The sequence below is a fragment of the Uloborus diversus genome, chromosome 9 (assembly GCF_026930045.1).
Source record: "Uloborus diversus isolate 005 chromosome 9, Udiv.v.3.1, whole genome shotgun sequence".
NCBI lineage: Eukaryota > Metazoa > Arthropoda > Arachnida > Araneae > Uloboridae > Uloborus > Uloborus diversus.
The window spans coordinates 142,424,202-142,437,146 of record NC_072739.1 but is presented as its reverse complement, the minus strand read 5'-3'; the positions used below and the strand labels follow the sequence as shown (position 1 = coordinate 142,437,146).

General features: G+C 31.5%; 1 protein-coding gene across 1 annotated transcript in view; it reads left to right on the top strand.

The window, feature by feature from the left end:
* Positions 1–5,346, top strand: part of LOC129230538 (zinc finger protein aebp2-like) — a 49,078-nt gene extending 43,732 nt beyond the window's left edge. Inside the window, exon 6 of the mRNA XM_054864942.1 lies at positions 2,964–5,346. Within this exon, the coding sequence (XP_054720917.1) occupies positions 2,964–3,108 (145 nt within the window). The 3' untranslated portion in view covers positions 3,109–5,346. The remainder of the gene's footprint in view (positions 1–2,963) is intronic.
* The last annotated feature ends 7,599 nt before the right edge of the window (positions 5,347–12,945 follow it).

The window sequence follows — 12,945 nt, the reverse complement described above, 5'->3', positions numbered from 1 at the left end:
ACCTCCTTGCCTCCAAACTATATCTTCTTGTTTTGCGTTACCTTATATCAAAATGAATTCTCTTTAAACTGGTTATGTGAAAAATTTTGTAAACTACCATGTACTAAGGTGTTTACAGTAATAACTGTAACTAAAAGGTCTTTATTAGGTATGCACTGATTGATCGGTCACTTGGGTGATTATTTTTAACTAGCCAGTTTTTACCTAAGTAGTAGAAAATTTATTTTACAATTAAAGTTACTCTGTAAGATGGTTAGTCACATGCTTGCTTGTCACTCCTCCCCCCCCCCCCATCCAAATGTTTGTGTGAATAATATAATTCAATGGATAAGAAGTTCAGATGTACAGAAGGTGATAAGGATTTATCATTAAAGATCATTATTTTGGTTAATTAACGAATTATCTTCATGTATTTATTGCCAGGCAGCTAATTTGCCTTTTCGTGCTACCCTGGGTTTAACTATGAATGGTCCTCCCAAGGTCCTCTTTTTAATCCTTACTGGTCCTCTTTGGTCCCCTTTTTGATTCAAAGTGGTCCTCTTTTACCCTTTTCTATGGCTAAAATGTGTTGGGAGCCCTGTGATTAGAGAAAAGCTCCCTCTGAATGGATGTCAAATGGTTTCATCTGTTTTGCATAAATATGTCAATTAGTTATTTAAGAATAACTATATTACTTCTATTCTTTCACTATTACTTGTTATTCTTGCAACAGTTATTATACTGTTTGAAAACTTAGTTCAAAATATTTTCAATTACTTTTTAGTTCTATCATAAATACACATATGTTTTTAAGAATAATTTTAATAGTTTCTTAAAATTCTTATGCTAAGTGGTTTCTAAAAGTAAAGTTTTTTTTTTAATTTTCTATAATCTTTCCATGTAGAAAAATTTAATGTACTGTTTTGTAGGTTCCCCCCCCCCAAAAAAAAAAAATTGACTTGATACGTTTTTTAAACTATTTTATTAAAAAAGTAGCATTTTTTTAAAATATATCTTTAGTTCAACAACTTTACACAACTTAAAACGTTTAAAATACTGCATTTTATACAAACATACAATTAATTTCAAGTAGAGCAAAGAAAGAAAACCATTATCATTGGTAACGTAAATCAGGGAAGTTTGGTGAACTTAATCAGTGAAATCAGGGAAAAGTCAGGGAAATTTTTTTCACAGTTCCTGTCGCCACCCTGTTTTCGGTGCCTGATGTTTTTAGATTCAACTATCCTCTCTTGAGGTTGGCAAGGGCTGAAAACCCATTTTGGCCTATACATACGTAACTTGGCGGCAATTTCATTTTTCTTCATCAATGGATTGCCGTCCAAAAATTCTAGAAATTTCACTTTTTCATCATTTGGAAAAATCTTTAGCTTTTTTTTTCTCGCCTATCAGCTCATTTTTCTATGCAATCACAACTTAAAGCAAGAGATCACTCATGAAACAGTACTTAAACCAGGTAGTGAAACGGGTTTTAATTTGAATGACCTTTAACCACGAACTTGAAAAAGTGACCCCACATGTCAAATTTGTCAAGCCCAGCCCTCTCCTCACTGTCTCATTCTCTGCCCTCTGCTCTGCTTCCGAGGAAGCGCTCGAAATGATTGTCCTTTCGTTAGTCTTCCTGAAAAAAATAATACCTGGGTGCATTTCTCCCTCTTTTCCACTGCCCTTGAGAATAATGCTAGTGCTTCTGTGTTTAAGGAAAGTTGTTTGTTGTTTGGAAGATTGCTGGGCTTCGATATTCGAAACTGTCAGCATTGTTGAAATTCGAGATATAGAGGTATTCAGGATTTTTTTTTTTTTTTTTGAGATAAACATGGAAAATACATTAAATTTTGGCTGAAAATGCAGGGAATTTAAAAAATGTCGAGATACACATGTTTTTGAGATAAGCAGGTTCGAGATACACAGGTTCGACTGTAATTACATTAGAGAGGGAGAAGTGTCAATATGTTGCGAATGGTTTAAATGTGAAACTAATACTAGGTATTGAATACATGCTTGTGTTAGCATGCGAATTCGTTAGTTGTCATTTTGAATCTTTTGTTAAAGTGGGAAGAGTTGGATTTTTTTCTCTATTAATTGTGATGTTTCTTGACATATTAGATATCTGTCTTCTTTGTTATTAAATGCTGAATTTTGTTTTTGATGTTTTTAAGTGAATCAAATTTTATTTTTTGTTGAGCTATTTTTACTTCCTTTTACAAAAGAGGAAGTATTCTATTCACGAAAAAATGTTCACTCAAGAATCGGCCTTAATTTCCATTTTTCTCATCCCTGAAGGAATGTTGAGTTTTTTTATTCGATCCAACCATTTGTGGATATATGTCTAGGAACGTATATACACCCGAAATATCCATTTTGACAGCCCCGGTGTTAATTACAACAAATTTTCTCGTGATGTGCGTATGTGTGTATGTATCTTGCATAACTCAAAAACGGAATGTCCTAGAAAGTTGAAATTTGGTACGCAGACTCCTAGTAGGGTCTAATTGTGCACCTTCCCTTTTGGTTGCATTCGGATGATCCTAAGGGGTTTTTTTCCCCTTTTTTGGGGGAAATCATTGTTAATTTCGCTGTAAACTCAAGTTGTGTTTATATTAATTTGTCGCCAACTCGACAACAAATTTAGCGATTTTTTTTTATTTTTATAATTTGGTTTCAATTTGGCCACTGTTGGTGATATTTAGAGAGTAAACGAACCAATACAATTTACTGTAATGTCTTACAGTAAACTGGGACATTACATTAAATTGTATGGGGACATACAATTTAATGTAATGTCCCCATTGTTGGCACATTAAAATTGCCAACAATGGAGAAATTACATTAAATTGGAGTAAAGGAGGTCATGTGATGCATACATCAGCTCGTTTCCTATTATGAGCATTCTAATGTTAATTTGTTCTTATTATAATTTTTTTTACATTTTATAATATAGTACATATTTTCCTCTAATCTATTAGGTTACCAGATAGTTGGGAGTCAGAAAGTTCTGCTATCAAGTACAAAAAAATCCCATACTCATCACTGCCACCAGAGTCTCTTGCATTTCTAACTTCATCAACAAGCTCTTGCAATACACCTCCTGTCAAGAGGCGTCGAAAGTGAAAAAAATGTCTCAGTAGCTTTAACAAAATAAAATGTTCCTGCAAGTGCCATTTGCATAAAAAGACTTATTCTCTGTTGAGTAAGAAAAGCAGTTACTTTAACAATGTAATTTAAAACCTCTTTGGACTCTCATGAAAAAGAAAAAAATAACTTGAATTAGATTATATGTTGTAAAGTAAGAGGCACAAAAAAAAAGGCATAAAAATTCTGTGTACATTTTGCCAGTGCCTTTGTACGTTTTGTTGAATTCTTTTCTTATATCCTCAGAACACAATTCTACCATTAGTCACATACTATTATGCAGTCATTTTAAAAATAAGCATGTTTTTAGTTGGGTCAGAATAACCATATGAATACGAAGCTGTAAATTTGATAGACCCACTTTTGTTCAAAATGTTGCGGGTACAGTCGGACCAATGTTTTCTTTCTAAACCTAGGGAACCACCCAAATTTAGTCCAGTAGCGGGAGCAATATCATGTCTGTAATCATTCGATAAGTATGTTTTGCGTTATACTTGCATCTCTTGATGCACAAGTACTTTTATTATACTGGTATATTTATTTATTTGTATTTCCCATAAACATTTTTTTGTTTGTTGTATGTGTTAATGTTTTGGTAAAAACTTGGCATATAATGCCGAAGTTGTGTTCTTTATACAGTTAGCATATGGGACGTCAATACATTTGCTAAAGAGTTTTGCCGCTACTAACAAAAGTTAGCATGTTATAAACAAAAATTTTGTTGGATCATTTAAATCTTCGAAATAAAGTCTCCGAATGAGCACTAAATGCATTTCTTGTCATAAGATTCAACAAGAAAAGTGTATGTATCAGTAAGAATAAAGTAATCTTTAACCAGTTCCCCCCATTAATTTAGATCAATTCCTAGTAATTTTTCGGAACCACAAACGCACTTATTATTGAAGAATGTTTGTTTTTACGTATTAATTATACATATCTGCAATATCAAAGGGCAAAGTTTGTTGCTGTTTTCAAACCTCTATTAATCATGCATTAAAAAAAAAAACTGAAATTGGTATTTCGACCAATTTTTCTGTTATCATACTTTGAGGGGCTTAGTTTGAAAGGGAGCTCACAGGAGCCTTCTGTACTTTTTTTTTCTTTTCACGTTTTATGTGAATTTTCGAACATTGGGCAAAATTCAGACCATTTGCATATTCATGTAAGCAGGGTTCATGATTTTTTAGTTTAAATCAGAGATTTCTTTTTTTTTTTAATCTTCAAAAATTTGTAGTTATTAATTACTTCACATTCATAAACATAATATATTCCATACAGAAGATGAATTCATTCAGCTTACATTTAAAACTAAGATAAGTTTTTTAACTTTTCAATGCAAAAATCTTAAAAGATTTATAAGTATATTATAAAACTTAGAAGTGATTTTGTTTTATGCTTTGCTTAAAAATCAAGTTTTCATCATCATGTACGTTTTAGTGTAAAGGGATATGTTGAGCAACTACTTTGCTTAACTATATTATTGATTGTATAAGAAAAACTAAATTTTTATTTGGTTCTGTACTGAATTGAACTTTAATTTTGGAGTAAAAGCAATATTGCGAGAGTGAATCTGTTCCACACGCTGAAAGAATGATCTATGTAGTTTTGCCCGTCAAAGTAAAGATTGTATCATGCAGTGTAGTTAAATTTAGAACAAAACATTCTAAAAATGCAAAATTAATTTATAAAAATAAAATGAACTGATTTTAATTAGTGATTTTGTTTAATAAAATCACTTCATTTAAATCAACGAACCCTACATATGAGTTCTGAAAAGTATAGGGCTCCCACACTTCTTATGATTGAAATTATGCCCGAAGAAAACTTCGTCTGTGCGAGAAAATGTCAGTTTTGTTAGATTTTTAAGTATTGAAAAATGCTTTCCCTCTTCCCAGTCTGCACAAACATTGATTTTTTGTCATTTGTCGCCCTTCCACAAGTTATAGATTGAAAAGATACCTTTTCTTGTAAAGCTGGTTTTGTGTGACATTAAAGTAGATAAGTCTTGCAGTCAGCTCTTGTGTTATTTATTGCTCTGTATATGTATGGTGTTTTTTAATTGTTTAATAACTAAAAGAAGAAAAACTTTTTTTCCAACTGATAAAAGTTTTGAAGTGTTTAACAATTCATTTTTCAAAATGAAATGGGGAAAAAAAAAGATTGAGAAAAATTTGTTTATATCAGTTAACAATTAGATTTTTTTTTTTCTATGCTGAAGTGTTTCTTTTGATTTGCATATGTATTTATTGTATTTAAAAATTTCATTTCATAGTAACTTATTATTTATTTATTTATCTAATTTTATTTTTAAAATCAAGCTTTATTATTGTTTTTAAAGAGAATGAATTTATATTGTTACTTTTGTGAATGTACAATCAATTCAATAATTAACAATCAAATTAACCTAAATATTAGAATTCATTTTTTGAAAGTTTGAAAATTAGATTTCAACAACAATTTTTATTCATTTATTTTATTTGTTTTATGTATTTTTTTCTACTACAAGCATTCTGGATACTATATTCTAGCATTTTAATGTTGCTCTGTAACAATATTGTCCAGTTCTAACTAAACAAAAATATTTTCATGTTATGTTTTAAAATTTGATGCATTGTTCAAGTTTTTTTTTTTTGAAAAAGAAAACAAGTTTGTGTAATATAGTAATGGGTGGGTGGGTAGGGATTTTACAACTAAAACACGAGTTGAGTTTCAATTTATCTCAGTTAAATGTACAGTCAACTCTCAGTAACTCGAAGCACAAGGTATCAGCTAAAGAGTTCAAATTATTGGTACAGTCAAACTCAGGGCCATCCAGGGGGGAGGGGGCAAGCGGGGCAATCTCCCCCGGGCGGCACAAAATGCAAGGGCGCTGCAAGGCGTCCCTCATTTTGATGAAACACAACTACATTCACTCAAAATGAAGGACGTCTTGCGGCGCCCATTCATTTTATGTATCATAGATACACAGTCATAGACACACAAAATAGAGAATCATTGCAATGATTCTCTATTTTTTCCTTGGGCACGATAATATTCTTCTCTCTTAGTCTCCAAAACCTGTGTTTCCTTTGTATCATTGAAGCAGCCTTTGTCCATTCCCACCAAATTTGCTTGAATTCTGCCCCTGCATGCAGGAACGTAACCAGAAAAAAGTTTTAGAGGGGCACATTGAAAGAAAAAAAAATTGTTTTTCATCGGATTGAAAGGGGTGGGGGGGGCAGTCAAAATTTTGAAACTTTTAGTTTTAAAAATGCAATTTTAGCCTTAAAAACGCGATTATAGGCCACGATTATTGACATTAGGGTAAGGAGGGAGCTCAGAGACTTTCCGATCGATTATTTTTTAATTAGATTGAAATCAATACCTTCTCTCCCCTGCAAGTTTTCAAAATTGAAGTTTCAAAAACGCAACTTTAGACAAACTTTGAAGATTTTGTGAATAGGAGGATCTGGAGCATTTCCCTGGAAATTTTTTCAAAATTATGGTCCAAAATGCTTAAGCAATTTTTTACATTCAGGGGCTATTCCTCTTACATTTTTTGTGAGTGTCGTTTAAAAAACCCATTTCTTGTGATATTAAAGAAAGGCGGTATGGAGACCCTTGCATGAATATTTTCTTAAACTTAAATCTTATAATGCAATTGTAAGACCATATTTTGTAATATTAGGGCCAGTAATTTTTCGAAATTAGAGCTCCAAAAACGCAATTCTGAACGATTTTTGATGTTATTGAGTATTTGTGAGCTTTCCCTTAAAACTTACAAATATTTGATGCAAAAGGACATCTTTTTTTTTTAACATGTATGAAAGCTGGTATTAAGTTGATACGAGTAAAGCAAAAAAACTATTGAAAAGAATCATTGGTTGAGTCTAGATCGAAATTTAACTTTGATGTAATTTACTTCTTGATAGATACATTTTCCATTTATAATCAGCAAATAATTTGTTTGTGTTCTTAGTTTGGTCAATATGAGTAACTAAATCAGTTTAGTTATCTGTTTTTATCTAGTGGAATGAGATTTTACTGGATAAATATTTGGATAATTAACATTTCCGTTATTCAAAAAGTTTTTGGGTATTAATGTTTCACAAATGTTAGAAACAGATTCATTGCTTGTGTTTTAGTTTGCATTATGCATAGTCCTTTGATTGTTCTGTTCATTAATATGTAAAAAATCAAGTATGAGGTATGATGCACTGATGTCATGACTAACTTGATTTTTCTGTGTGTGTAAGAGGGGTGCGCCGGCAACTTTCGCCCCTGGTGCTGTCAGCTCTTTCAAAGGCCCTGGTCAAACTCTTCTAAAGAACACGAAGGGACGGTGAAATTTGCTCGTTATAACCAAGTGCTCGTAGAAAAGGGGTTGGCAAAAAAAATCACACAGGGATACACATATTTCCTTCGTTTGCATTTTTATTTCTGTACAGTACCAAAGAAGTTGGTTAATTTACTTTGGGCTGTCTTGCTGTGTCTTTCTTGTATTATTGCTTGTCAAGAACCACTCATGAGGGAAGAAACATGGGCATTTGCACCCACAGCTTCGAAAAAAGAAGTTTATTGCTCTGCAAAAGTTATTAAATTTGTAGAGAGTAGTTCAGCTTCAAATTCTTGATTCTTCATCAGCGTTGCTATTTTTTTCGGGTCCCCCCTCCCCTTTTTGCATCAGCTTGATTTTGAGTTATAATATCTTTGGAAGCGATAATATCGGCATCCATAAATATATATTTTGAAAGTTCTTTTCTACATTAAACTTAGCAAAATGGACTGTCATCGCTTGTTCTAAAGATTTATGACTCATCTATAACTTTGATTGTGAAATGTGAAAGGAATTTTTCCAAAAAGGATTAGCTGAGCAAGAAATAAATAAAAAATTTATGAACCGAAAAAATATTGCTCGCTTTAAGCGTGGTCTGCTTGTTAAAAACGAGTAATGCTCCCATAAATTTAACATTGTTCCAACCAAATATTTCCAAATTCCTCGCTAAATCCGGGTTATCGTTAAATCAGGTCTCGTTGTAACAGAGTTCGACTGTAGTTTGAGCTATAGGATGTTCAAATAACAGTCTCAAGAGATTGGGATCCAATGAAAGCTTAGAGATAAAGGAATATTCGAGCCATAAGCTTCGAGTTATCGAGATTCAACTGTGTTTACTGTCTTATCAATACTATGTTTGCCCATATGATGATTTTGTTAAGTTTAGGAAACCTAAAATACATTTTCCTTCCCTATTTTTTTTTTTTTCCAAAACTGATTTCAATGCTGATTAAAAGTTTCTCCAGTGCTAAATGAGTTTCTTTCTCACATACTAGCATTCATTTAATTGCATTAGCTCTTTTTGTCCCTCTCTCATTTGGCTCGCGTTTCCAATCATTTAAACTGTACTTTTTGAACTGTTTTGTTGAAACCTGAATATATATATATATATAAATAAAAATAACATTGGTTGTTATTAAAACAATTTCTAACTCATTGTAATATTTTTCTCAAGAAAATTTTAAGTGATGCATTTTTTGTGTATCAAAGCTAAAAGCATAGGTAAAAAATTTTGCACTGAAATACAAAATTTGAACCAATTTAAATTTCTGAATTTTTTTTAAATTTAAAATAATCAAGTAAAAACAAATTTCTGTGGTATTTTACACAGTTTCTTGGTATCACAGTACAAGAGCAGGCAGATCCATAAATTATACCTTTAAAGATAAGTTATTAACCCTATTTATGCTCTTTATGTTTTTTGTGCTTAAAAGTGTAAACCATTAGCTGACTGCATAAGACTAACATAGGAACTTTGAGTGTGCTAAAATTTGCTTTGTCTTGCTGGTCCGTCCTCATCTGGTGGTTCTCTCTGCGCTTAAAGTAGTAGTGATAGACGGCTGTCGCCTGCAAAATGTCATTTTTCATTCCTACTATATATCGTGATTGATATCTGTGATAAATAGTACAAACACCTCAGCACTGTTTTAATTTAATGAATGTGTAGAGGTTGCCAACCTGGTCAGTAATATTCTCATTTGTGTTGTAAGCCAGTCATTTCTCAGGCATGTTGTTGTCGTATACAGATTGTTTAAAGTTAAATTTGCGCCAATATTTCCTCATAACTTATTTTAATACACTCAAAAGTAAAATCTAAATTAAAGTATTAACACATAGTTGTCCGGATTTGTAACAGTGCACTATTTGATAATCAAACATTACTTACTACAAGTATCGAATGCTTTCGTTTTATAAACCAAATAATATCAAGTTATTGGTTAGGCAGCTTAATTTCACCAAATCGATCAAATACTTTTCAAAAATGTCCCTCAATTAGTATTGATAAACTATATTTTTTTCAGGAAACAGATGAATACTTCATCATTTTTTTTACTTCATATCTTCAAAAAATATATGTATCCTGAGTTTAAAAGTTAAAGTTCGTAAATTCTTAGTTTGTAAAATAATGGTTTTAATTTTCCAATTTCTTATTAAACACGTTTTATGTACATACAGAGCTGTAGTTCGCTGTCCCCTGAAATATTTGACTTTTTCTTGTAAACAATGCAAATTTGATGTAAATTGGTTTCAAACCACCTTTTTGTTTGGTGAGTTCCCCAAACCCCAAGGTAAGCCCCTGCCTCCCTTTTTTTTTCAACTACAGCACTGTACCATTTATTGATGAAACGAGCCTCTAGGGAATTTCATATGTATTTGTTTATGTATTAATGCTATCAAATTCCGATTTCTATTCCTTTTAACTCTTAGCTCCGTAAATCACTTTTTTAGTCTTAGGAGAGAATTTTCCTGTATGCCTCTGTTTTTTTCCATTTGTTTGTTTCCATACCTCATATTTTCTCACAATTTATGATTTTGTGTTTCCTCCGTTGAAAAAAAAAGGAAAGAGGGGAAAAAAATGTTTTAGAACTCTGCTTAAAAAAAGGTAGTACATTTTAAAATACAACTTTTTAAAAAGTTGTTAGGCATTTTTTTCAGTTTCGCAAAAAATAACCCGGTCAAAAATGTGTTAATGCATCAAATATTATATACATGAATATTTAGTGTTAAATAAATAAAATATTCCCTGGCATTATTTTTTTTTTATAGTTTTTTTATTGTGTTATTTGAACAATCTTGAAGAATTGTAAATCAGAATGCTGCATGTAATTGTAAAAAGATATTTATTTTATGTCACATTTTTATTTATTTTGAGAGATTTTAATGCATTAGTTTTGTGTGAAGTTATAGCATTCTATTTTATATAATTTATTAAATTTTAAGTGATGTAAATAGTTTTTATCAGGGGAAAAAATCGTGATAGAGTAATGGGATTCCCGCCAAAATTGTCAGCTCTTCCTCTCTTTGAAAGTCATTAGTTATATGAAAATTTCAACTCAGCTGATTTTCAAGTTTTTTTTTTTATTGAGTTTCAAAAAGGTAAATTTGCTGCCCGCGGCCAGGACCCCCGATTTGCTCCCCCTTAATCTGGCACTTAAATGCTCTATTTTGTACAGTAAATAACTTATGAATGTTCGTGAGTTCTAAGAATTTGAATACAGTTGCGGGAGATGGAGATAAGGCTTCAAACATTAACTTTTAGAAAGCACAGATGAGTAAAAAGCTTAAATAGTTAAACAATACATCTATTTTCCCTCCTTCCAGAAAGCTGTGAACTCTTTGACCTATAAAGTTTGGAAGGGGTCTCCTTTCTATTTAAATTTTGAATTTTAGCCCCTGATTTTTGAACTTTGATTGAAAAGTTTTTTTTAAACTAAATTATTGAATGAATAAATATTTTATTGAATAAAAAGATTTATTTTATTTATATTAGTTTAAGCATTTTTCAATAAAACGTGAAATTACTTTCTGCTTGAAAATGATCATTTTTCCTTTTGCTTGAATGGGGTCCCCCCCCCTTTAATTCATCCACTGTTTGTTTATCTAGTCATTCTAATTCATAATTATGCTTTAAATTAGTCTTATCAATTATTAACAGTGGGTATTTATATTATCAATTTCCGCTTTTCCCCTTTATTTTTATTTTGGTTTTTAAATGTAAATGATTGCATGCTTGAAATTTTGTTTTTTATTTTATATACTCAAGATTTTTTGTTTGAATGTATATATGATGTGTAGATGTTTATGTTGAATATTTTTCAATCATGTAAAACCTGTATATTTGTATATCTGTTGAATCCCAACACGTCTTTGCTTTTGCCTGCCAAGTATGTCTGAGGAATTCTGGCTTGTCTTTCCCACCGTCTCATCAATTACATTACAATCATTCCTAAGAACAAAACATTTTCACAGCAAAATTCTTAATTTTTGTATCAAAATAATTTTCTTACTTTTCATTTATGAAAAAGTTTAGTTAGTAATCGTAGAGAAGAAGCTCTTGTAAGTCAGTAATTTTCAGTGTTCTACTCAGAGCTTTCGGTTTTGTCTACCATGTGCGAGATTCGATAACTCTCATAAAAGTTTGGTCTTTGCTCCAGCGTTTTCTGCCGTAATTAAATGTTTTGTAATAATCGTAAACATTATGCTTCTTAATAATGCTGTCATAAAACTGCATGTCAATTAAGGTAAATAAAAATAATTAAGTACACAATATAGTATTGATTACCCAAACTGCAATCGACTTTACAGTGCAACTATCAGAACAAACTACCCCCCCCCCATCCCCCCTCAAATTTTCAGGACTGAGGATGCAAAATCATTCCCTCAATGCAGGGGTACCCATCTGTTTCAAAGGTAATTGTGCAACCCCTTCAAATGCTATGGAACATCCCTCCCCCTAAGAAAGACCAAAAACCATTCTCAAATTATCCCACCCTTAAAATTTTAATAGTAGTCACACCGTCTTGTACAATTATATTTGTCTAAACAGGCTGAACCTGAAATACCCTTACATGGGACTGCTGGGGGACCAGCTCTGAATCACTAGGACAAGCAATTAATTTGTTTTTCTTTGTGCAAAAAATTTAAATCTTGTACACTTTTATTTGGCTAAACAAACTTAGCATAAAGTACCCTTACAATGGGTGCCCATAGCATCAAATAGCATCCAAATCACAAGAATTTACATCTAATTTGTTACCTTTTACGCAAAAAATTAAAAGTTTAAAATGAATGCCTTTTAAATGGTTTAACGACTAGGCCATGACGCTCTTTCTTTTACATTCAAAAAGGGGCTCTTTGTAACCTCACAACTTCTGTCTGAAATTTTTATTCCTTCTTTGCACTTCTAGCTTTGATTTTTAACAGTGCCCTTAAATAGTCAAAAATAAATTTTCATTAAAAATCCATGCTATGAATTTATTTGTTTTGCATGCAAGAACTGGAGCTTCTTCGGCTACGATTGCTATAAACATGTGCTACATGTGAAAAACTTATCTTGGCTTTTAAAGGAACATAATTTCTTTTTACATAATATAAATGAATCATAAACTTCATAAGACAACCCTCTACAATTTGATCTGCAGTCAAGAAGAAATCTTTGATACAATAAATATTGATATCAACACTGCCATTTTCATTTGTTGTGGCTTTCATTGTGTATCTTTATATAGATATATATATCACAAGTGATGTGTGAAGCTGGTTAGGCTTATAACAACACTGCCATATCAAGGAAACTCCTTATGTACCTGACCAAAACAAGCGTGTTTAATTATGTAATATTATGTCATATTTACGTGTATTTAAATCTAATCATTTTGAAGTGTTTTTTTCTTTTTAATTATTTGTGCTGTTAAAATATGTTTGTTTTATTACAAGCAATATATTTTTTACATCTGTATTGCTCCAACCTCTTGGTTTTATCTGTATATTTTGAAGATAGT